Source organism: Talpa occidentalis, unplaced genomic scaffold (assembly GCF_014898055.3).
Source record: "Talpa occidentalis isolate TD23 unplaced genomic scaffold, MPIMG_talOcc4v2.1 talOcc4.3, whole genome shotgun sequence".
Classification (NCBI taxonomy): Eukaryota; Metazoa; Chordata; class Mammalia; order Eulipotyphla; family Talpidae; genus Talpa; species Talpa occidentalis.
In genome coordinates, this window is record NW_023603184.1 from 124,781,660 (window position 1) to 124,808,420 (window position 26,761).

At 44.4% G+C, this 26,761-nt stretch overlaps 1 protein-coding gene across 4 annotated transcripts in view; it reads left to right on the forward strand.

Moving 5' to 3' along the window:
• Positions 1 to 26,761, forward strand: part of KIAA2012 (KIAA2012 ortholog) — a 118,530-nt gene that overhangs the window by 63,960 nt on the left and 27,809 nt on the right. For all 4 annotated transcript variants that reach the window (XM_037523849.2, XM_037523850.2, XM_037523851.2 and 1 more), the window contains 2 exons: positions 11,798 to 11,935; positions 19,312 to 19,384. In XM_037523849.2, the coding sequence (XP_037379746.1) occupies positions 11,798 to 11,935; positions 19,312 to 19,384 (211 nt within the window). The remainder of the gene's footprint in view (positions 1 to 11,797; positions 11,936 to 19,311; positions 19,385 to 26,761) is intronic.

The window sequence follows — 26,761 nt, forward strand, 5'->3', positions numbered from 1 at the left end:
TAGCTACAACGGCATTACTCTCTATCCGTGGAAAAGATCACATTTAATTTTAAAAGAAAAACGTTTGAAACCAGTTAGAAAAATAAGAAAAATAATTATATCGAGTATATTGGTAATAAAAAACAAACATGGAAAAATATTCATCCTCTAGCAATTTACATGCAAACTGTGGCAAGTTGGAGATGACTCTTCTTGTTTTTTAAAAAATGTTTTTATTGATATACAATTCTACACATCCTCTCCCTTTTTGTTTAATAGAAATATGCAGGAGTCCAAGGTCTTGGTTAAAGTGGTATACTAGACTTGTGGTGGATTGAAATTCATTTGATCCATTTGTAAATCAAAATGGCAATGTGTCCATGAAACATTACAAATATTTATACCCATTGATCCTGTATTTCTGACATCTGGAATTTCATCCTAAGGAAACAATTCTGCAGAGGGAAAAAGTGAGTGAAGAAATCCATTGAAGCATCATCAATAATAGAGAAAAAGTGGAAAAAATCTGATAGTCCAACATCAGCAAAATGATTGCATTAATTATGACATATCCTTCTCAGGGAGGGGCTTAATTCAGGCAAAAATGATGATTGCTCAGACTAGAAACTATAATTTAAGATGAATGGTTTAATGTGAGGTTTCTCAGCCTTGGCACCATGAACATTTTGGGCCAGATATACTTTGTTGTGGGGAGCATTCCTGTGCTTTGCATCCCTACCCCCCACCCACTAGATGCAAATACCAAAACCCACCCTCTACCCCTAGTTGTAGCAATAAGCAATGCCTCTAGGCCTTGCCAAATGTTCCCTGGAAGACAAAGTCACCCCCAATTGAGAGCCACTGATTTAATTATTAAAGTAGAAATCAAAGTAACATCGACTCTGACTGTAACCATGTGAAAAAAGAGAATGTGTCTCTAAGAAACAGACCTCTTCAGAATCTTTTTAAGGATCTTAACCCCTTGTCAGCATTTTATCTCTCTGACCCTAGACTTTTGGGGGTGGAGGGGAAACAATGAATTTACCTCTTTTCCTGAAAAGTTTGGATCTTTAAAGGTGAAAATCACTGCTTCATCTAGATCCATCTATGTAAGCTTGATACAAGAGAGGCCTGAGCCCACTGGTTTATAGAGCTGTCAGGGTATAGAGGTTGTCAGTAAATACTATCAAAGTACAAGCTCAACCTTAATTAGATTTCCCAAGAATCATTGCATCTCTTTGTTTAAAATAGAAAGAAACCATCTCACCAGTTTTCATTGTCAATTTTCTCCTTTTGTTGGGGAGAGCAAACATCCTTTCTCATGCTTTACCTTGGGTTTTGTTTTGTTGCTTTGTTGGGATTAGAACTTTGGTAGTGTCCTTAAAATCCTGTTAAACTGGAATTATGTCCCTTTTTCCCATTTCACAGTCATTTCTATTTTGACCTATATTATCTCTTGAATTCAGGCTTCTTGCATTTGTAACAGTATAAATTCATGTGTGATCTTAAGTATCCTAAATTTACCTCTTTGGAATTTCAAAGAGTAGCCTGTATTTCTAGCACTCTAGGATTTAGGTAAACCTGTGTTTACCCCATCTGTTTCTTTGGTGGTTTCACAGATGGTGTTCATATCACCTTTCAGTTTCGCTTTTTCAGAACAAAAAAAAAAAAAAAAAAACCACACGAAACAAAAAACCCACCTGCAGACACACTAAGTTTTTGTACAAGAGTAAAAGTAATTTTTTGTTTCGGCATCCCTCTAGGTCATACCCTGCCTTCTAGTGATTTTTTTTTTCTTGGGCAGGGGGGAAGGCATTATCTAACAGAACAAGCTTCTGCTCTAAAAAAAACTTTTTTTTTTCTTAGTCTGCTTTACTCACCTTTATATCCCTTGCGTTCCTAGCACATGGTAACTACTTCAAAAAAAAAAAAAAAAAAAAAAACTAACAAATTTTGTTGACATTAAGGTTCATTTCCTGGGTAGAAAAAGCCCCTCATCCTCTAAATAAGATTCAGAGATCATGCTTTGTTTTACATTCAATGATCATGATATGGAAATTCAGTTATCATTTCTCTAGCAATTCACACAATCTCTGGATACTACCTGCTGTTGGTTGCCACAACTTGGTATTTCCCTTTCTGTAAAAGCTTTGGGGCCTGTGCATGGTGGAGATGTCACCAGGTCTCCTTGGAGGTCTTTTGCCGCTAAGATTGGGCCTAACAGATGATGAGAACTGACTGTCTGCAGCTCCCCACCCAGAGCAATGTGCTTCATTCTCCACCTTTTGTTTCTCATTTCTAAAGGCAAGCACGACATTCCCCCTTTGCCTCCTTTCCCCTCCAATTCCCCTCTTCATCCTCCCTTCCCTCTACCCTCTTCCTTTTCACCACCCCCTCTCCACCTCTCCTCCCTTCCCCTCCCCCTATGTCTTCCCTCTCCCTCCTTCTCTCCCTGACTTTGTAAATAGTTTTGGTTGTGGAACTTGATTGGATGGTTTTTTTTGAAGATCTAAGCAAATCTCATCTGGTTCAACCTTACCCACAGGATTACTTTTCAGCCAGAAACTCCATTGACAATTTAAGGATAATTTACTGAAAAGGGCCATGTTTTCAATCAAGGTTTTTAGTTGTTGATTTTCATTGAGATTCATTTATTCCCGTGAGTCTGTATTTGTGGATCTGTTGGCTGCTAGTTCTAATCAAACACATCATATGTACCTAATTTCTTTTTTTTATTAGGGAAAATTTCAAACATGTGAAAAGGTAGAGAGAATAGTGTAATGAACCTCCTTATACCTATCGTAAACTTCTCTAATTATACACCCATTATTTTGAGAGGACCTTTTCAAATGATAATCACAGCTAATGTTTTGAGGTTTACTATGTGCAGGAATTAACCTCTCTGGGGCTCAGTTTCCTCATCTGTAAAGGGTAGTAATATTGCCCTCATGGAGTCATCATGAGGATTAGATGAGACAACATATGGAAAGGGATTAACACAATCTTGTTACTAGACAACGTCCAATAAATTCTAATGGTAACTATTAGTCAATTCCCCAGCCCTCTAGCTTGAAAACCATTATAAAACAGAATTCGGGGTTTGTGTACAATCTTATAGGACTCAAATGTAAGAAAGAAGTTTGAGAAACAGGAATAACTTCAAGAAGGACTGTAAGCCTTTCTACTGACCATCTCCCCACCTCACCCTGCCCCCACCATCAAGTCCAAACACCTAGTAAATGAGGTTGATCAGGCTTTTTACACCATTGGCCTCGGTGGCTATCACCTGTGGCCTTGATCTTGTTAAAGTAGAAGGCGCTGTGTGGGTGTGGAATACACGTGCCTAACTATGGACACCTGAGCATGGGTGTTGCGCATGTGCAAGTGTGCACACCTGAGCCTGGGAGGGAGGGGATAAAAGGGCGGAGTCACCCTGATGAAGGGGGCTTAAGTTGCTGTCTACCTGCTTACCATTAAAACTCGTAAAAATGATGCCAAGGGCTCCAAAATTCTTCAAATTGCTAGAACCGATGGTAAACCTACCCAGCTTGGGGTGGTTGCAAAAACACCCTCCCAAAAATATCCTTCATGCTGTCTAGGATTTGATTCATTGCTTACAATTCTGTCTACTAGAGATTCCTCTGAAGGCCTGGGGTAGGAGAGAGGAGGGAGTTTTGCAACAGGGAACACCAAACCCAGCAGGGCCCTAAACCCCACAGCACTTAGCTGAGGAAAACTTAGAGGTCAGGATGGGGGTGCTCAGTAGTGGGTCAGGAAACAGAAAAGAAAGGGAAAGAATTTTTCTTTCTCCTGGCCCTCTGTTTTTCCCAATATTACCAGGGCTAATTCACTCCTTAGTCCAGCTAAATTATGAGTTAAACTTTTATGGGCCAGCATGAGAATCAAAGCACCATGGGTAACATTTTTCTAGTGAAAATCAACTCATTTTAATGACCTTTTACAATGGAATCAGTTTGCAAGTTACAAGTTCCTGTGCCTTGGCTGTCAGATTGGAAAAGTCATGCCAGACCCAGCATAACAAAGAAGTCCACAATTTGGGGTTAAAGTAAATTTTGGTGTGAGAAGAAGCTAAGGACTTGTTCAGATTTCCCACCCTCACCCTACAATCTGTCTCCCAGTCTAATATCGGATCGATCATTTCTCAAATACAAAGTTCTACCCTGAATACAGCCAGACACCCCCTCACAGAAAAACCTAATTTCTACCTCTCCTGAGACAAAAGAGATCACTATTTTGGCTTAAAATTTTTCTCCTGCAGCTCCTGTTAAGCCAGATAAACAATGTTTCTGTTGCATCAACAAAGCACTTAATTAAACTGAGGACAGTTATCAATTAGAACTCAGGGATAAGATTTACTTCCAGATAATAGAAGCCTGGAATCAAAGTGTCCTGGGTTTTGTTATTCAAAAGCTTCCTGAAGAAAATAAGGTTATCCCCATTTTATGGGTAGGGAAACTGAGGTGCAGAAAACTTAATGACCTGGCCAAAGTCACAATATGAATCCCTTACAAAAGCTGAGTCTATTGTTGGCTAACAATTCGGCTAATTGATAAACACTCAGAAACATGTAAAATTTGCTTTCATAGAGTTGAGGGGCAGAAGGTGAATGGGGACCAAAATTCACAAGAGGGGAACAAGAAGGCACCTTCTGGCTTCCAATCGTGTTATAGCTCCACTGAATGCTTCCTTGTGGAATCCTCCCAAAACTGTCCAGTTGGCCCATTTCATCAGCACTAAAATTGCCTTTAGAACTTACAAAGGGCCTATAATGAGGCACATCTGAAACTCAATGCTATAATGCAATGTTACTTCAATTTTTTTAAATTTTTAAACAATAAATGTTTAGGAAAAAATGGGACCAGGATGTCAGATGGCCAAGATGAACAGGGTGAACCAGTGCGTGGAGACCCCTGGGCCAACTTGTGGGTGGTATCTTGCTGTGGTTTAGGGTCTCTTCTGCTCCTCAGAATGAGGCCACGCAGGCCTGCTTGGGGGGTTGAGCCTGGTATTCCATTTGAAGACTACAGGTCTCCTCCTCCAGGCCAGGGAAACCCAGAGACAAGGTCCCAGAGTGGGGTCTGGAGTGGCCAATCAGCTGGCCTTGCTCAGGCTGGGTCCCCTCCAAATTAGCCTGAGTGGATAGACTACACCAAGCTCCTGACCCACTCAGGTTCCCTCTGCAAGCCGCCCAGTCATCGGGAGCCAGCAGAATGCCATGCCCTGCTCAGCCCTACCAAATCAGGACAGGGGTCTGGGGGCCTGTAGGGTAGGTAAAAGGTATCAGGCTTTTTTGCCCTCCTGCCATTAGGATGGATGATGGAACCCTGCGGTCCTGAATGCATGCCTGATGGCGGGCACCTGGAGTAGGGTGTGGGCATGCGTAGGTGGGTACACCTGGGCTAAGAGACTGGTTTATAAGGGTGGTGCAGCAGAGTGCAGTGTGGTGGTAGTGCGGTGTCGAGTGGAGTGTACGGAGGAGTGCGGTGACTGCAAACAACGGCGAAGAGCATGTGGCAGCTAGAACCATTCATAAACCTCCCCGGAATGGGTTGGTTGCTTTACAGGGCCCCTAGGGGCTGTCTTGGTTCTTATCTCCGCCAGGAAAGGGTTCAAAGTCAAGACCAGAGTTAGGCTGCAAAGCAAGAGATTTACTGATAAGAAGAAAGGAAAGCTCTCTGAGCAGAGACGGGTCCTGAGTGAGTAGTCACTGAGGGCTCAAGACGCCTGTGTTTATGAGTATAGTGGGCAAGGGCAGGGGAAGGGCTTGGCGTGTCTCAGAGTTGTGTCTCTTGCTGATTGGTTGAGGCCTGTGGGGTCTCCTAGGTTACTGAGGCCCACTGAGTTTTCCCACTTAACCTGGCCTGTCTTTCAAGAACCAGCTTTGATGTGGTGCTTTAGCATTGTGTTATTGTGTCGGTGTCCTGACATTCCATTTCTAATTGATTGTTTCTCATTCAGTATGATAGATGGGTTTGAGGCACCTGTGCCTGGGATACCTGAACTTGGGGCAACTGACTTAGTCCCATCGACTGTTCTTTCAGACTGATAAGATGATCTGGGACACCTGAGTTTGGGGGGGCACCCTCCTGGTTCCAACCAGTTATTTATTCAAACTGATAATTGATCTTGGGACACCTGGACGTAAGTCTTGGCACACCCTGCTCCTGACTGCCTGCCTGTACTCAGGCACCCTGTACTTCTAGTTTCTTCCTTCACTACCCTCTTCCCTATTCCTGCTGTCCACTTTCAGTTCCACAGGCTGCCATAGCAAGAAATAGCAGGGCCTGCGAAGACCTAACACAGGGGGACATGCCAGGCCCTTCAGCCCACAGTTCCAAGCAGGTGTGGCCCCTAAGGGGATGCGGGTCCTCACCGACCCAGCTGGGGGCAAGAGGGAAATTCAGCATTCCAGACCTCTTTCCCTCACCCCCAGTGACAAAATCTCTCAGATCTATCCATCCCCACTGGGATTTAGAGTCCCCTCCCAGCATCCCATCAGGGAAGTGGAGGCACAGACTCAGCCAAGGAGGGGGGCCTGGTGGTCCAAAGCAGAGACTGACTCGTTTCCTTTTGTTTGCTCACAGGAGGGAACAAATGTCCTGTGGACACAGAGGTTTGATGTGACAACTTGATAGACCCCATGAGGGTTTCAGCAAAGGCCTCCCAACCCCACTTTCCATGCATTAAGATAATGGTGGGGTGTGCACCCCAGTGCAGTTCAGATCTTGGCTACAAAGGCCCTCCTTCCTTCTGTTTTCTTCCTCCATCTCAGCTTGCCCACAAGTTCCCAGAGAGCCTTGGCAGTTTGCTCTCGGGCAGAATGAAGTTGTGAGCTGTGTGGGAGGCAGTTAGACAAGTGAGAGGGTTGCAGCCTCCTTAATGAGGGACAATAGCTCTTCTTGGAGCCATTAAACCGCAGCTACAGAGATGGGGAACCCCAATTAGAAAGGAGTGGGAGAAGTAAAGAGGAGGGCCTGAGGGACGCCTGCAGAACAGATCTGTATCGTTGGTGTGGGACCCAGGGGTGGAGACCTAGTTGGTTGGTTTTAGAATCTCCTTTCCTTAAGCTGAAATGTCCTGATGCTGTAGAGCCTGTGCTAGTGACCCCTCAAAACACACCAGCTGGAAGGAATCAAGGGAAAAGCCAGAGAAAAAAGTTTTCTCCTGGAGTTTGTGGCCCAGATATTCTAACCTAAGAATAGAAAAGGCAATGATATTTGTGTCATTTAAAAGACATCCTCTGTAAATTTTGCTACATTATAGATGTACGTGTGTGGATATTTGTATACAGCTGAGTACTCTCTTTTATTCTGGCTTTCAAGTGAATTACATTATGTTTATAGCAAGATAATAATCCTGGATTTTCCATGGCTCAGTCTGTCAGAGTGTAAGATTAGCTCTTGAATTCATTAACAGTCATCTCCTTTTAAATGTCAGATAACTTTTTAAATGCCAAGTACTTACGCAACACCTTCTGTGCAATTCAAATCAGCTTTTCCAAATTAACTCATTAATCTTTATTGTTTCATTTACCGAGGAGAAAGGCTTCCAGGTGTTTTTAGTAGAATGTAAAAATATTAAAGTATTTACCATACAGTATAGGTTTTGATTTTCTCTAAGCATGTCATGCTTCCATCAGTTTGTAATCATCCCCACTAGTGCATGCACAGAAGAGAAACAAACAAGCTTCAGGGGCCTCTGCTGTCTTCCAGTTTTCCTCATTCTCCTTTCCTTCTGCTTAGCCTTGTGTTTTCTTCTCCCTTCTACATTGTTGGAGACCTTGATTCGTGTTTAATACTTATTCTGCTGTCTTTGCTCTCAAAATAACCCAAGAGCTGCAAGTATCAATTCTGACGGCTTTACCACCCAGAAAATAGAAGGGTGCCTCACAGGGTCAGGGCTGGAGCCCAGAAAGCTGGGCAGAACTGGCTGAGAAATGGGGGTGTCCTTTCCACAGAACTCCTGCCTGGTTTTCCCTCCTAATAATCAGATACAGCTACTCCGACTGCTAAAGATAGCTCCTTCCAGGGCTGGTTCCCTCTTGTCACCCAGCCCTACTCAAATATCACCTCTTCAGAAAGGTCTTCCCCATCACCCAAAGGCCAGCCATCCCCTCCCCCACAGCCTCCATCTTATCACCATTTCACTCATGTCTCCATAGATTTATCACTAACTTAAAATCTCCTGCTTCTTTATGTGCTGGTTCATCTGACATATACAACATCACTTAATAAATGAGTGTAATGAATAAATGAAAAACCACCCCAATGCCTGACTCTCTTGCCTGGTTTTAACGTTCTGATTTTTTTCTTCTCTTATCAATTCCCCCCAGCATCCTTTTTATGTGTTTAATCTTTTCTTTCCTCGTATCTCTCTAACCTCCTTTCACTATCATTTATTTGTTAGAACACTTGAATGTAATAAGCAAAAACAGTACTTCACATTCCTGTGACTATAGAGCCTTCTCTGAAAACATTCCAGCAAGCTCAAATTGTTAACCTCTAAAGATTAGGGAGATGAGCCATACAGTCAAGAGAATTGTTTTTATCACAAGATTTATAGTCCAAGTGTTTTGGGGGCTACTTTTCTCAACGCCTCCCTACACCCACACTAGGAGCTCAAGTAATTTCAGCCATTGGGATTGGTCTTGGCTATGCCTTTTATTCTCTAGCCTAACACAAAATCTTGGAGATAATGGAGCAATTTTCCTCAAATCAGAATTGTTCTGATTTCTATTATTCTATCCAGTGATTCATGCATGATTTTGGAAGCTGAAAAGCTTGAAATGCTTGGTCTGATTCTAGTTTGAACCAAATACTTTCATTTTATCTAGAAGTAGTGGGGCTGTCTCATTCCGAGAAGCTAATCAGATATATGGCTGATGTGACAAAAACAATGGAATATGTATTTGTCTAGAAAAATCTCTAGCCACATTTCAATACAAAGAAAAAAGGGTATAGATATTCATCAGCAGGATGGTGGCTTGATGGGACCCACCATCCAATAATTCATCATTGATACTTAGAAGTATTTTAAATGGCATGGGAGGGAGAGTTTATGTCTGCCCAGAGAGACAGACGTTCAAGAGTTAGTCTCCTAGAAAAATATGGAAATGATCAAATCCACACCCAGGGTGAGCTCATGTCACACTCATGTATGTGACCCCAGAGAATCAGCCCTGTAACTTTCTTCTTTGGGAGTAAGAAGCCAGTGCTATCTGTGCACGCACCTCTGGAGGTCTGCACATGGTCCCTGGACCTGTGAAGTGTCTCCATTGCACCCCCCATTCTTTTTTTTTTTTTTAAAGGGCAGGTTTATTAGGGAAAGGGACAGAATAATAAAGGACACTTATATAGACACAAGTGGGCAGGAAGAGCTGCCCCAAAAGGGACAGGTTTGCTAAAACAGGCCTGCATGGTTGTAGGCGGGCGGCCTTGAGGAGAGCGGACTCCACTGAAGGAGGTCAGTGGAGAGAAGACCTGGCAGGTACAGGTCATGGGCAGGCAGGAGGCTGCTGCCCTGCAGAGGGAGAAAGTTGGTGAAAAGAAGCACCTGCATAGTCACAGGTGGACAGATGGAGTGCAGCCTGCACCCCCCATTCTAACTGGAGTGGGCCATGACCCGGATGGTAGCTTGTCCCTGGTATGGTCAATACTCCTTGGTTTAGCAAATGTGTATCAAGTGTGTATTTGCTGCCAGACTTGCTACAGGGGAACAGAGCAGTCGTGGTCCCTGCCCTCCATGAGCTTACAGTCTAGCAGGGCAGAGCGGGGGCTCACAAGCACGAGCATCCTCGTGAGCAAAGGTGCCAAGTGCTCATGAGACATCCTGGGAGACACAGATGGACCAGAAGGGTGAGGAGGATGTGGAAGGGAGGCATGTATTCCCGGCAGAGGGAAGGGCGCCTGTGAAGGTCTTGCTCTAGGAACTGAAAGGTCAGTGTTGATGATAGTGGTACTCCCCTTGCACTTCCTGTCCCCACAGTGAGGTAGACACCTCCCTTTGAGCCCCACAGAACCGCCCCCCAGCTTTGCTCAAGCATGACTTTTTTGTCACCTTCGCTGACTGCCCTGCATGGGGTGCAGTTTCCACCTCCATCCCCAGCTACTCCTCACTCCTCTCTCTGCTTTCCTTTTCTCCATGTCACAAATCACCTTCAGACATAACTTCTGTTCCATTTGCTGTTTATTATCTCTTCCCTCTCACTGGAAATTATGTGCAGTTTTCATGAATGTGGAGACTTTAGTCTGCTTCTAGCACTGCCATTTCCACTCTACCTGGCATAGAAAAGGCACTCCAGGGCCTCCCCGGTGGCGCAGCGGTTGAGCGCTGGGTTGCGAAGCTGCCCGCAGCCTCTGAGGCGCCGGTTCAATCCCCGGCTGCTCCCCGGCCACCAGAGGAGGGTCCCACATGGCGCGCAGACCTCTCCTGCCGCCCGCTGCTCCCCTCAGCAGTGTACTTCGGTCCTTCTGCCTGCTCTGCTCCCCGCTCTGGCTCTGGTGAATTCTCTCACCCTCCCGCGCTTCTGACTGTACCCAGTGCTTGTATAAATAAATAAATCAATCTTTAAAAAAAAAAAAAAAAAGAAAAGGCACTCCATTAATATTTGTTGAAATGCTGAATGAGGCAGGAGATAGTCCAGGGCCAGGAAGAAAGAGTCTTGTAAACCTTTAAAGCAGATTGACCTTCCTCCCAAGGGCAATAAACTCTGAAGACTTTAAGCCCAGGAGAGATGTGATCCAGTGTCCTGGAACGATCCCTCAGGGGGCAGGTCCCAGCTTTCAGCTGGAAGGCAAGTCCCCATCAAACTTTGTCGTGTTCTGAAAGGTGACACCATTTGCATATTGCCCTGTCAGGAGAGGGTGGCCCAAAGATCTGAGTGTTCCCCTCCCCTGGGGCCTCCTGGACTCCTCCATTAGACCATCCTTCCTTTCCTCTCTGCTGGATTTGTCCCCATCAATCTTCCTAACACAGCAGATACATTTTCAGCTTGCAAACAAGCCGGAATATTGCTGTTGGTATATCTTTTTTTGCTACAAGACAGATTTGATAGGCAGTCATGAAGGCCATAGAAATAAACAAAAAGACCCCTAAAAAGGGAGCCTTGGGGGACTTCCTGGTGGTGCAAGGGGTTAAGCACCGCTCTATGAAGCAATCCACAGCCTCTGCAGCACGAGTGCAATCCCCGGCCGGCCAGGGAGAACCCACATGGCAAGGCAGATCTCTCCTGTCTTGCCTGCTGCTCCCTTCAGCAGTGTATTTCAGTCAGTCTGCCTGTTCTGCTCCCCACTCTGTCTCTGGCAGATCCTCTCACCCCCGTATCTCTGTCCTGTACCCCAGCTCTTGTATGCATAAATAAATAAATCTTTAAAAAAAAAAAAAAAGGGGAGCCTTGGACAGACAGTGATTTCAGCTCTGCCATTTACCAAGTGTGAGGCTTTGTGCAAGGGCTTCGTCTCCCAGAAGCTCCATCCCCTCCGCTGTGAAATGGGAATAACAACACCTGCCTCTCAGGGTTGTTGTGAGGACTAAAGAAAATGACTACAAACCCAAGACATAGTAAAGACCCATTTTCCATTTCCCAATTACACCAAGCCCAGAAATGAGCTAATACCCAGCCTCCGATTTATTCTCTGTACATGTCAGTCCCCTGGGTCTTCAGCGCTAAAAATAGGTGTTACTATTAGTGTTCCAACGATGAAAAATTACTTTTTATAAATATTTGGAAATTCGGACTCACTCTTGTCGTGCTGTATATCATTCCTCTGAAAGTTGAGCTTTCTGCTTCTCTTCACAGAGTGCCCAGCAGTCCTTGGAGGCAGCAGCTCAGAAGACAGGAGAGCCTCAAAGTTGTATAAATAACAGGCCGATATGTTCAAACAGAAAAGAATTCTACACGCGCAAGCTGCACATCGACATGACGCCGTTCCTGAAGGTGATCTCACACTGAGAAGACGAGGGGTTTTTAGACACACGCACAGGCATTCCAGTTAATACACTTCTGCATGGTACAAAACAGCTTCAGAAGTCCCTCAGGTTTCCTGCTTTATCAGAAGGGACAGAAAATAGGCAGTTTGTAGCAGATGAAGAAAGAACAAATTAGGACAGTAATCACAGCCAGCCATCGCAGACAAATCAGTTGGGTGTCTGGTTTGGGTGATAGGGACAGGGCAAAGACAGGAGGAAAGGATCACCGTGAGCCACCTCATGAAAGAGGAAAATAGAATTCATTTTACTTGACAGTGGCTATAGTAATTGTTGCTGGTTTTCACCATAGTTGATATGCTGATCCTGGAGTTAACTATTTAGCGGTCAGTTGCAAATCCTCTTCTGGACGTCTGACCTTGACTTCTTTTTCTAAGAGTTTATTACTTTCCCAAGCTCAGCTTCATATCTAACTAAGGGTAGTGAGAGTTCCCCTGGGGGGATGTCATTGTCTGTCTTTGCCATCCTCCCTCCTGCCCAGCATCTAACACAGCGCCTGGACAGGAAAGGTATTCCACTCGTCGACCCACCCTTTTCATCTCACATCCCTTAGAACCTCTTCCAGCACATTCTTTGCTCCCCCTCAGAGCTGAATAACCTGGAAATAAATGACCATGGAATAAAAGACACTGACCAGCAAGAGAGCCAGGCTTGGCATGGAAAGAACTCAGATCCTTTATTCTACCCTAGAGGACCACATCCCAGGCTCTTGATAAGAAGTGACTGGGAAAGACAAAAGCAGGAAAAGAAACCAAATATTTGAAGGGCTCCTGATGGTGGCACTATCTAATGCTAATAGACAGGCAGAGACTTCAGAGGTCATGAGGGTCACCCTCTTAACTTCAGCTAATTCGGAGTTCATAGTTTCACCTTCTCTGAGCTACCCCAACTCTGTAAGGTGGGGCTTTCAGTAAGAGTCATGTTTGCCTCCCCTAGACAGTCTCTTCCTGTAAACAGGCTCTGCTTTCCTGTTTCCTCTTAGAGAGAGACCCTTCCCCCAAGATGCCAATATGGCACTGGCAGCTCTCTCCCAGGGCACTCAGGAACTGAATCTCATTCCTAGCTTGGGTCATAAGCCCATGCCCAGTGAATCAGCAAGGCTAGAGGATTGGAATATACTGACTGGCCTGGCCCCCATGGACGAAGATGGGAAGGGGAAGAATATCTCAAAAAAAGGGAAAACAGGACACTTAAAACCAGAAGAAAAGAGAATGAATCTGGGTAACAAAACAAAAGATGTTTGCTACAAAGATTCAAAATAATTACCTTCATTCATTACATATAATATTAGTTTCCTGGCTGCCATAACACACTACCACAGACTGGGTGGCTAAAACAACAGAAGTTTCTTTTCCTACCATTCTGGAGGCTGGAAGCCCAAGTTCAGTATGTAGCAGGGTTGCTTTCTTCTGAGGCCTTACTTGGTAACTTGTAGATGCCACCTCCTCCCTGTGTCATCTCGTGATCTTCCTGTGTGCGTGTGTGTGTGTGTGTGTGTGTGTGTGTATTCTAAACTCCTCTTCTTTTTTTTTTTAAGATTTTTTTTATTTATGCATATGAGAACTGGGGTACAGGCCAGAGGTGGGGGTGGGGGGGTGATGAAAGGATTCACCAGAGACAGTGGGGAGCAGAACAAGTGATTGACTGAAATACTTTCTGAGGGGAGCAGCAGGCTAGTCAGGAGAGGCCTGCTGTGCCGTGTAGCTCCCTGGCCGGCTGGGGATTGAACTCATGCTGCAGAGGCCACAGATAGCTTCTCAGTGCTGTGCTTAAGGTGCTTGTACCATCAGGGAGGCCCTAAATTCCTCTTCTTATAAAGAAACCAATCATATTGAATCAGGACACCCTCTCCCTCAGTGGCCTCATTTTACCACTAAAGACCCTATTTCTGGCCACCGACCCTATTTCTGGCCTAACGACCTTATTCTGGCCTCCCTGGTGGTGCAAGGGGTTAAGCACAACAGCCTCTATCCACAGCCTTTGCAGCACAAGTTCCATGCCCAGCCAGCCAGGGAGCTCCCACATGGTGCATTGATCTCTCCTATCTTGCCCACTGCTCCCCTCAGCAGTGCATTTTGGTTGATTTGCCTGTTCTACTCCCCACTCTGTCTCTGGTGAATCCTCTCACCTCCCCCCTCAATTCATGTATGCATAAATAAATAAATCTTTTTTTTAAAAAAAAAAACCCTATTTCCAAATGCAGTCACATCTGAGGTACTGTAGGTTGGAATTCAATAATTGATAGAATGCAGGAACGCAATTCAGCCCAGAACACTTACGTTAATAAAACTATCCTTTTTTTTTCCTTAGGATTAGTTTTATTCTTTATTTTTTGATTTTATTATTAGTTTTATTCTTCCTTAGAAATGATGATTGGTGCTTCCTGGGATGAGTATCAGCATCATTATCACTACCCACCCACCTCGCCTGTACTAGCACTGACTCCCTGCTACATGTCTGGCATTTGCTGGGCACTTGGGGTGCATCAGTGAACAAAGCACTGAGATCCTTGCCCTGTTCTAGACAGTATTTTTTAGTATGTTGAAAGGTGATAATTTCTTTTTTTTTTTTTAAAGAGGCACGTATTTTATTTATTTATTTATTTATTTGGTTTATTTGTTTATACATGCACTGGGTACAGTCAGAAGCGCGGGAGGGTGAGAGAATTCACCAGAGCCAGAGCGGGGAGCAGAGCAGGCAGAGGGACCGAAGTACACTGCTGAGGGAGCAGCGGGCGGCAGGAGAGGTCTGCGTGCCATGTGGGACCCTCCTCCGGTGGCCGGGGAGCAGCTGGGGATCGAACCGGCGCCGCAGAGGCCGCGGGCAGCTTCACAACCCAGCGCTCAACTGCTGCGCCACCGGGGAGGCTCGAAAGGTGATAATTTCTATGGAAAAAAATGAAAATATTTTTATGGAGCACCTACAAACTGCAAAATTCAGAGTGGGGAATTCTACAATTTTTTTTTTTTATGTATTTACTGTCCATAATGCTTTGGTGTTATACTTTTTGTTCAGTGATTTTGGCTACATATTATAAAGGGAAAGACATTATCATCCCTAAGGTCCATTTTCTGGTGCATCCCTTTCAAGACTCACAGAAATTGTGATTCAGCCTACTTTCGCAGGGCACAAGCTAGGCTCCCTGACCCCCAAACCAATGACCTCAAAACACTGCTGGCCCCCCATTTCCTCTTTAGAAAGAGTGGAGACAATAATGCTGGGCTCCATACCTGCCACTAGACAGTGAGACACAATTACATGAAATAATTTTCAAAGAATATTCATGGCTACAAAGGACCCAATTCATAAGGGAGAAAGAAGCAGTCTTTGATCCCCACTAAGGCTCAGGTCCCTCACATAGTGAACCCTATTTTATCTTCCCCACCCCCTTCCTGGTAAGAGTGCAGATCTCTACTGTGAAGATGAGGAAACTGAGGTTTGGTGACAAGAGATGACAGTCAGTGATGTGGCTGATGGCAGCAAGAGCCACAGCACCCACAATACCTGAGTAATCAGGTCTATCTATTCTGTCCCTGCAAAGAATTTAATTATAAGTCTTTGTTCTGGCTTTAGAAACTGGGAGGAGAGCAGCGATTTAATAATATGTTTATACTTAATAGCACAAGAAACCCTGTGACTTTCATAAAGCAGTTTTCTTTCTAAAGAAGTGTGAAGTCTTTTTAATACCAAGAAAAACTGTAGCACTTAAGGTCAAAACTCAAATTAGATATTGATTTTCTTTCATCATAAAGAAGACATTGAAATCAGGCATTTATGTGTATGTGTGTGTGTTACATGATTTATTACACAGAAATCCTGAATATATTTTCCTAATTAAGCATTTCAAGAACTCTGTACAATGTTTATTACTCCCATTTCACAGATGGGGAGGTTGAGGTTCAATGATAATTCAGGCAACTGGTTCTCCCCCACCTCTGACTCCTGCATTCTCCCAGCAGTCCCCTAGGAAAGCTTGCCTAAAAGTCCCATGCTCAAATGGGATGTTGTGCATGAGGAGAGAGGGCAGGACCAGTGGAAGTTTCTTCAAGGACAAATGAGAACTTAAGGTCATCTGGCCACGTCCCTGCAAAGAAACTGAGCCTCAGAGGTTAGGTAACTCACATGATTTGTATGTCACAAAGTGTAGACCATGAGTCTGACTCTAGAAACTGACCCCAACTGCTCGTGCAACTGTCTATCATAGTCTGATTTTGATGCTGTAGTTTGTGCTTGTTACCTCCCGCTCCGCCCACCGCCATCCTATAATACCAACTGCTGCCAGTGCTCTTTCTAAATACAGCCCCGTCATATTAGTAGTTTGCTTGAAATTCTTTACCACCTCCTCATTGGCCTCCCGGTTAAATTCCAGCAACAACAGTGAATTTATTTTATAAATAGAAAAATAGAACAAATGCAGGGTTCTTCCAACTCCCAACTGTAACGGGCAAGATCTGGCCTGTGTCTCATTCACACTACCCCTGCACTGCCCCTCAACGTGCCCAAGCTGCCTTCCCTGCCTTAAACTACCTACTGCCCTTCTCTGCAAGACTTAGCACCATGTCTGCTGGAAAACAAACCTCCCCCAGCCTAATTTAGCTTCACCTCCCATGAGGTCCTGCAGAAACCTGTCATAATCTGTCACAGCACTTATCACACTGCATTGCAATGGTGAGATTTCTCGTCATTTGTCAAGTTAGTGAACTGCTTACAAATATATCTTTCAGCTTTCTGCCCCCACGAAGTGCCAGTGCAGTTTCTGGCACACAGCAGACAATAATGCTCAAAAGTAGAATGAACAGATGAAGCACAAATGACTTGGCCAGAATAACAGAGCTGGGATTTGGATTTACAGACCATTAGTTTGTTTTGTTCACTCACCAAGGACTCTTACCTGGGTGGTTTTTTTTTAATTACTATGTTTTAATTACTCAGATTGGCCACTGCATTTGTAACACATATTAAAAGTGACAGCCTATTAGTTTCATTTTAGTTTTTTAATCAAATTTAATTTTTTTAATTTTTTTAAAGATTTATTTATGCATACAAGAACTGGGGTACAGGCCAGAGATGCTGGGGGTGAGACAATTCACCAGAGACAGAATGGGGAACAGAACAGGCAGATTGATGGAAGTACACGGCTGAGGGGAGCAGCGGGTGAGTCAGGAGAGGAATGCTGTACCATGTGTGTTGCTCCCTGGCCGGGGATCGAACTTGTGCTGCAGAGGTTTCAGATAGCTTCATAGGTTGCATCTAAACCCCTTGCACCACCAGGGAGGCCCTTTTAATCAAATTTATAATCCAGAAAATACTCAGATAATGTTTTTAAAGTCAAACATAAAAGAGTATGTTTCCCAGCTGCTTATTCCCTTTAGCTTGGACAAACACTGTTGCCAGTTTCCTATAGTTTCATGAGTTATAATATGCACATGTAAGTCAATATACATAGATTAAAAACACAAATATAGAGGTAATTTATACACATTTTAACATGTAACACACTGTTCCAAGTCTAATTTTTTTAACTTACTGTATCTTGGAGTTCTATGTTGAGATGCTTTTTAACAGCTGTGTAGTATTTCATTATAGTAATTAACATAATTTATTTAACAAGTCCCAAATTGATGGAATATTTAGGTTGTTGACAATAAATGAGCTCACATATAAGTAATTTCATATGTGTGGTCAGATATGAAAATATGATAGCACTTTTGACACTTTCAAAACAACAGAAATTTCAAATTAAGACTCTTTTGCTAATAGGGACTCACCAAAGATTTTTCCCAAATCCCTGACTCTCTCTGCCTTCCCATTTGTAAAATGAAAAGATTATTTCTTGCCCCTGAAGGCTCATAGCTTATAGCTGCATGTTGTTAAGAATGAAGGTTTATCCTTTTTGGCTTTGAAATTCTTCCAAAGGAGGAAGCTTGTTTCTCCCTTTTAATCCATTTTCCTGTTAGATTTTAAAGGATTTATAAACAGGATTTTTAAAAATGTATACCTTTTCTAGTCTTCCAACTTAGCAGTTTACCGTGACTGAGGCACGGTTTTCCTGCAATGATTTTTTAAACCTTTCCATTTATTCAGAGATGAATTTATTTTACTGTACCACGTTAAATCTACTTTGTTTCCAAAGTGAGAAATGCAAAAGAAAGAAAACTACTTACCTGTCCTGCTTTTTTATGTCATACTATCTCTCCAGCTCCAAACCCTAAGCTAACAAGTGGGAAACAGGCAGGGTAAAAAGTCATTGAGTGAGAAGAGACTATCAAACAAACAGATCACTGACTCTTCCCAAAGCTGCGTGGTATTTGATAACAACATGGAAAACTGTTGTCACCAAAGGGGGAGGAACTTTAGTCCCCAGAGAGATTTCCAGGGTCTTCCACGTCAGATTCCTTCTCTGTGGCTGAAAGGAAGCTGTGGGTTAAGCAGATCCAGAGGACAAAGGCCAAGAGCTGCCTTCATCAGTCACATGGGGCTTTACTGAATCACTTTGACTACTGGAGTTGCCTTTCCAGAGCTCTAGAGAAGGCCCAGCTGTATATTGGAATCATCCAAAAAGCCTCTAAATGCTCCAGTTCCAGAAAGCCTGATTTTAACATTTGGGCCAGGTCCTTAGAATCATGCTTTTTAAAGTTTCACAAAAAATTCTAATGTGCAGCCAAGGTTGAGAACCCCTGTTATGGAGCTTTGTGGGTGGTGGGATTGCAAGCAGCTTGCATGTCTCAGAGGAAAAAGGAAAAGGGGATTAAGTGTGATAAGAAACCCAATCCATGGTAATCCTGGAAGCCCCACAAAAGACCAATCTGACCCTTTTGCTCCCTTGCTTTAAACACTCAGTGCCTTCCATTTGTTCTCAAGATAAAGACCAAAGTCCTTATCCTACCTTCAAGGCCCTGGGGGTCTGACTCCTCTCCAGCCTTCCCATTTTCCTTGGTCTCTGCCCTTCTCACACCAGTCCTTCCTTGACTATCCAGGTATTCAGCTTCCTTCTACCAGTTGGCCTTGACCTGTAACATTCTTCTCCCTGGCACTCAGCTAGCTCCTCCCTGTGCCAGGCTTCAAGCACTGCCCAGATGAATGGAAGGAATACACCTCCATTAGGAGACGCAGCAGGAAGAATCTAAAAGTGTTCAACCTGCTGATGAGCCCACCTGACTCTCTAAGGCTGTTCACACTGGGAGACTTTCTGGTCATTAAAATAAGTTGACAAAGAAGAAGAAACAACACATATAATTGGATTCCCTTTTACCAAAGGTCATGGACCACAGGAATGTTTGCCTTTATTTTGCCTTATGTGTTTTTTGTTGTGTTTTAACCTAATAGGACAGTGGTGATGAACTGGACTATCATGATGAACCAGAAGGACCCCTCAGAGAAAATCATCAAGACACCCCAGGTATAGGCAGCTAGGTTGGGTTTTATAATCTATCACTGTAATTGTCAGGTGACGTTTGCACTGCTAAAAGATGTTTGTGGAGAATGTTTGTAGAGAATCTGCCATTCCCTCTCAATTCATGGGCTGGAAATCAAAACACAGACCAAAATTTTGAGTTCAGATTCCTGTGTGTTCTAGTGTATCACAAGCCAACTGAAAATAACATGCTCTTACGTCCTTGAACTTATTGAGTTTTCTTTCCTGCCAGAGGCTGCAGACTGATAGAAAAGAGTAGAGATTCTAGGGCCATTTAAAAAAAAGAGGTCCCACAGGCATCTCTACCTCTCTGTTCCTTCTTTCACAAGGACTGGGATATTCAAGTAAAGGAACTGAGGTTTCGTGCCCGGAGGGATAATATTCCAACAAGCTTGGGTGGCCCTGTCACCTATAGCTCTGGGTGGCCAGAGATGCTTGAGTGCAGTTTCCTCCCCAACTGATACTGTGTTTGATAGTACCAGTTGGGGAGGAATTCTGCTTAACCCCTTGCGCCACCAGGGAGGCCCCCAATTGCTTCTTGAAGAAATGGAAATAGATGTGCCAGACTTATATTCTGAGCGGATGCAGGGCCAGCCAGTCATTTGCTATACAAAGGTGTCCAGCAGAGGGAGCAAGTGAGGGCTGAAATCCAATCTGCTCTGCTCCCTGAATCAGGCACCCCAGCACTTTCCTGCTTAGCCCTCCTACTGGGGTGCCTCTACTTGGCATAAGGTATTCTCTACAGGCTAACAGCACCTGAGCCACTCAGAAGAGAGCATGTGCTCTACAGTTGGATTAAGTCCACCTTAGCCTCTCCCTCATCTATCCTGAGCCTGAAAATCACACTCCCCTCAAGTTTGCATGGGAATAAGTGAAGTGATTCATGCGCAGTAACCCTTCACTGAGTGTGAACCTCACCTGGATAGCACAGTGAATAAGTATCTTCTCATGGTAACTCTTCACCCAGATTCTTCCTCCTTCTCGCCTCACCCAGGGGGCAAAGAGCACAGAGTCACTGAAAATAAATATGCAAAGTCATGGATGTGGGGTTTCACCCTAAATTTGATCTTTTTCTGTTTATATCTTTTTATTGTTTCTTTCAGCTAATACTCTAGTCAAAAACACCCTTTGTTCTCATTTTAAAAGATTTCACTACTTCTAGATATCAGACAATAAAATATGCTAGCCTGATCCCTGTGTTAGGCCAAACTTCTTTTTTTTTTTTTTTTTTTAAAGATTTATTTATTTATTTATACAAGCACTGGATACAGTCAGAAGCGTGGGAGGGTGGGAGAATTCACCAGAGCCAGAGCGGAGAGCAGAACAGGCCGACTGACGAAGTACACTGCTGAGGGGAGCAGCGGGTGGCAGGAGAGGTCTGCGCACCATGTGGGACCCTTGCCCGGGGCCAGGGATCGAACTGGTGCTGCATATGCTGCGGGCAGCTTCGCAACCCAGCGCTGCGCCACTGGTGAGGCCCTAGGCCAAACTTCTTAGAGTTTCTGCTTAAAATGGAGGGAGCCCCCTACCCCCTCCATTCTCAAAACTGAGTGGCAATAGCCAGGGAAACATCCCAGACTTCAGACTTGCCAGGTGGTATATCACATATGTATCCAGCATGTGAACATGGATGAAAATGCTGTAGGGTAAATGGAAGTTATCAGGAATTTTCCACCCTCCCTCCATTAGCATCAATAACGGACACTTGTGGTCTTACACACGTGCCTAATGGCGGCACCTGAGTAAGGTGTGGGCATGCATGAGTGGGTGTGCCTGAGCTGAGAGACAGCACATATACGGGCGGCAACAGAGGATGGGAGCAAAGAGACCCATGCGCAAGAGTGAAGATTCACAGGGGGCCAAGGGGCCTGCCAGCCTCCTGGCCCCCAGGTCTCCCTGCCTGCCCTGCATCTAGTTGTTTCACTACAAATGGTGTAGAAAACTCACAAAAAGCCTGAAAAAGCCAGTGAGGGCTCCAAGACTCCTTAACCCGTCTGCCTGGATCATAAAAAACCTGCTCTGTGCCTTGCTGGCACTACAGGTGCCAAGGTCTTGCCCAAATGCCATGGAGGTCTTAGGCAGCCCAGACAATGGCCGAATGTGTGCAACAACCAAGTCGATACAACAGATCTCCTGTCTTATGGTAGAGGCGCAGGCTCCTCCAAGGTTATTCAGAGTTTTTAATGCAGTAAAACATCACTGCAGAAAATTCAAGAAGGAACTTGCCTGTTCTGTATGATAAATGCTAATATTTAAAAAAGATTTCAAATGTTGAAAGGAAAAAGTGTCAAGGAAATTTTTTTAACCATGTAAGGATCGGTTTTTTTGCTCCTCATAGTCTTAAGGTTAATTGTCAGTTTGTTTTTCTCCTACTCCAAATTCAGTAGTGATCTTCATGGTTAATTTTTTTTTAAGATTTATTTATGCATACAAGAGCCGGGGTGCAGGCCAGAGGTGCAGAGAGTGAGAGGATTTACCAGAGACAGATTGAGTAGCGGAAAAGGCAGATCCACTGAACCACACTGCTGAGGGGAGCAGCAGGCAAGACAGGAGGTCTGCTGCGCCATGTGGGTCACCTCCCTGGCCTGGGATTGAACTTGTGCAGCAGTGGCTGCCGGTAGCTTCTGAGTGCTGCGACTTAACCCCTTGCACCACCAGGGAGGCTCCTTCATGGTTAATTATAAGCAGTTATCCAGTGCCACTTCCAGTGGAGTGCCATGGATCTCAGACTTGGTGAGAATGTAACATTCAAGTTTTCACTTAAGTTTTCACAAGACAGGCCAAACTGGCACTCTCCAATTCAGAGAAGTTTGGGAAAGTGCTCTGGGTGAAATAAAAAACTTTCCTTTCTACCCCATCCTCAAAGTCCAAAGAAATAACATGCTGTAAAGGCCGGACTGGGCACAGTGCAGGTTTTCTGATCCCATGCAGACCGGGTAAAGGAGGAGTCAGAGTCCTCAGTAGTTTTGCAGGTTTTTTATTTGGGGTTCACCAGGCATATGGCAGGCAGGGGTGCTGGCTGGGGGGCTGGCAGGCTGGCAGGCCTCCCAGCCCCCAGCAAGTCTTTACTCTATCTGGGCTATCTGGCGTTCGTTCTGCTGCTTCTCGGCTTCTGCTTCGGCTTCTGCTGCTGCTACTTCGGCTTCTACTGCTGCTGCTGGCGTCCCCGTGACGCCGCCCTTAAAAAGCACAGTCTTAGCTCAGCTGAATCCCATCTACCTGTGCCCACACCCTATTCCAGGTGCCCACCATCAGGCATGCATTCAGGACAAGGATCCATCATCTATCCTGATGGCGGAAGGGCAGAAAAGCCTGATATTTTCTTTACCCTACACATGCCCAGTAAGTCTTTGAGAAATTGAATTAGACTTCAGAGCTCTAGGGAAGTAGAAGCATCTTTAAGGGTTACAAAGTGTACCCACTCCCAGAATCCAAAGAAAGAATAAAACTTCAATGCTTGTTTGTTTCCTAACATGGTGGGTCTCAACTTGAGAGTGAATCAGAACTACCTGGAAGACTTGTTAAAGTATAGCCTTCTGAGCCCCAACCCCAGAGTTTCTGATTCACTAGCTTCAGCTGAGGTCTAAGAATTTGCCTTTTCAATAATTCTAGATTCTCTTCTGATGGTCCAGGGAACACTCCTTCACATCCACTACCCTGAGTCTTGCTACTAGGATTTGTGTCTCTGAATTTGGCAGTCAGTGAATTTAATCTGTTCTTTAAAAAATAATGGGGGTAGGAAGGTTGGCAGGAAAATTTTAGGCAGCTTCACAGTGACCAGCAACACTGATTATCAAATCTGATTCCCCAGATTCAAATCCTGGCTCCAACATTTACTGTGTGACCTTGAGTGAGTTACTGAACTTCTTTGGGCATCTTTTTTTCTTCATCTGTAAAATGGGGATATTAATAATACTTACAGCATAAGGCAGTTGTAACATAAAGTGGTTAATGTGATGTGTTTATGAGTGCCTAGCACAGAGTAAGTGCTCTGTAAAGGTTAGTGATTAGTTTGTTCCTTCAACATCTTAATTTTTAGCAGAGGAGGGCTTCTCTTGAGAGATTGAGTCCTCTGCTTAAGTCCTTTTGCTTAAATCAGGTGTGAGCTGCTGACCCCATCTGAATAAAAGTCTCCCCAGCCTCTGCTTTCCATCAACTACTATGTGGCAGTAGTGGCTTAATCCCTTAGGTGTGGCAAGACTAAAGATTTCTTAGGAGGAGTGAGAGCTTTGGGGAGCCCTGTATGAGATGCAGGGGTCCCTAATGAGTCACCTGAAACAACTGGAAGCAAGCACAAAAGGCAGCTCTTCAGAAACCCTTAGACTCACACGTGACTCTGTAGAGAGGAATTCTCCTGGTTGTTAAAAGTCACCAAAAGGCGTGTTTGTGATCTGGGGCTCTCATCCGTAGACAAGCGAGAAAGCAGAAAAGCCAAAGAATAGTAAAGACTTAAAGAAAAGCTGCTCTCACAAAGTAGAGAAATCTGAACGCAGGGACTCCTCAGGTACCAGGTTTTGTTTTTTTCCGAGGGGGGGGGTAGTTAACTTGGAGAGGAAAGAGGAAAAATGGGCCCGCTGTCACTATCACAGCAGTGGCTTCTCCCCTCCCCAGCTCCTGGGCTGCCCACCGTAGTGAGGTCCTCCCCACCTGTGGCCACTAAACCCCTTACAAAAGAACTCCTTGCTGCTGGTCCTTCCCAAAGAGCTTTTCTCTGAGACACATCTTTAGTCTTTTCTTCTCTGTGGTAGCTTGTGATGTCTCTCCACACTAGGACCTCCTGTGGACTCCAGGCCTAGCTGGAGACTTGCAGCCCAAGGAAGTATGAAATCTGCAAAACAGTTCCCCCTTCGACTCTAGGGAAAAGGAGGGAGGCAAAGGCCTGAAGTGCAACCCAAATAATTTAATCTTTCAAACTATAAAGTCTGTCTTTTGGCTTGTTTTCTGCAAAAGCCAAAAAAAAAGGAAGTCGTTTTTGGCTCTTGCTTGGAAGCAAGACAAGATACTAGGTGCTTTATGTACCTTTGTCTCATTTTGTCCTCACATCAGCCTAATGAGGTAAAGTGCATTGTCCCTATTTCATAGATGAGGAAAATGAGCCTCAGGGAAGGTAGGAACTTGCCCCAGTTCACACAGCCAGTAAAAGAAGGGACTGAAATATGAACCCTGGCTTCCATGCCTGCAAGTCCTTGGCCCTTTAAGAGTTGTATCTCCATCCATGTGTTTCTCGTTAGCAAATTATTACAAAGAGGGGAAAATATAAAATTATGGCGGTGTTTTTTAAAGCCAGCATGAATCTTGGAGATTATTTATAGAGTCTCGGAGTCTCTCTGTGTTCGGAGATGACAGTGTCCCTCTTCTCCAGCGCAGGGAGGACACCTCTCCCCTTTGAGTCTCATAACTGCTGCAGGGAAGAAGGGGTAGATCAGAACATCCTTCCTTCAGCCACCGCTCTTCACATCCCTTCCACTTAAAATATTCAGCATGCCAAGGCACCTAATTGCGGGGTGGTGTATTCTGAATCCTGTCAATTGATAGAAACCAAGCTAAAGAGAATGGTTACCTCCTAGGAGTGAGGAAAATGGGATTGTATATGAAAGTGACTTATCACTTCTGAATTGTTTTATTCTAAATGTGTCTCAGATTTGGCAAATTGTTAATATTTTACAAAGCTAGTCTGTAAGTACATGGGTAAATCATTCAGTATTTTTCCTTACACTCCATATTCTTAAGAGTTAACAGATTTGTTTAAGCAGTTAAAAGCTGTATGTTATTACTCAAAGTACTACCCTAGTTTATTCCAATACTTATTAAATACCAGGTTAATTTACTAGAGAAAAACTAATCACTCTTTGAGCCACAGCCCAGGACTGACAGGTTTTTTCAATACTAATCAAAATGGTGCGATTACAGCATGGAGGAATGTCAGCTTTTCTCAGTACAAACACGCCCTCTGCTGGCCCTATTGTGCCCTCTCCCAAAGTTCAAAATAAGAAGAGCAACGAGAGTATTCAGTGAGTTTTTTTCTAAGCCAGCTATGGTAGGTGGGGGGAAAAAACCTCTCAGCATTCCCCTCATCATAAAAATACTTCAATCTGTTAATATTATTTATTACCCAAGAAAAAATAAATTTCAAGGTAGTGCCCCAGTCAACTTTCCCAATCTCAGCAGCCTTGAGCATGGGCAGCTCTGACCCACTCTGATGTGTGAAGCTGTACTTAATGTTTGAGAATCACAGAAGGGAACTCAAGTTGCAAGGAAGCTCCTGTGATGGAGTTGGTAACAATGATCAAACACTGCTTGATCCTTAGAGGGATGACAGGTGAACCTTTTGAAATCTTTAAAATTGTAACACCTTTAAACAAACAAAATTGAGGAAAAGTTAACTCATGCAAGACTTTTCTGCTCAAAGAAAAAGAGAGAGGAGGGCCTCCCTGGTGGCACAAGGGGTTAAGACACAACCTATGAAGCTATCCGAAACCACTGCAGCACCGAGTTCAATCCCCGGCCAGCCAGGGAGCTACCCACATGACGCAGCAGACCTCTCCTGACATGCCCTCTGCTCCCCTCAGCAGTGTGCTTCAGTCAATATGCCTGTTTTGTTCCCCAATCTGTCTCTGGTGAATCCTCTCACCCCCCACACCCCTGGCCTGTACCCCAGCTCTTGTATGTATAAATAAATCCTTTAAAAAAATAGCTTCATAGTGCTGAGACTTAACCCCTTGCACCACCCCGGAGGTCCTAAAGAAGTCTTTTACTGGGCCTCCCTGGTGGCAGGGAGAGGCTGTTCACAGCCTCTGCAGGGCGGGTTCGATTCCCAGCCAGCCAGGGAGCTACCCACATGGCACAGCATACCTCTCCTGTCTTGCCTGCTGCTCCCCTCAGCAGTGTATCTCAGTCAGTCTGCCTGTTCTGTTCTCCCCTCTGTCTCTGGTGAATCCTCTCACCCTCCTGCACCTCTGGCCTGTACCCCAGCTTTGTAAAAATTTAAAAAAAAAATTTTTTTTAAGTCTTTTACTTTTCTTTTGTGTTGAGTTAGTAGCCACCTCCCCAACTAAAAGTTAAGTTCCCTGAGACCAGGGTATGTGTCCATCCAACTCATTACGATATTCTTAGCACCTAACACAATACCAGGCATGTGGAAAATCTTTAATAAGCAAGTAGTAATGACCATTTCCTCAGAGTATAAACTAGTACAAATTTCTGGAGAAAAATTTGGCAATAGACACAATGCCTTAAAGACTATACATTTATCATTCAATAATCATATGGGCCTCCCCTGGTGGTGCAGCGGTTGAGTGCTGGGTTGCGAAGCTGCCCACAGCCTCTGCAGCGCCAGTTCGATCCCCGGCTGCTCCCCGGCCA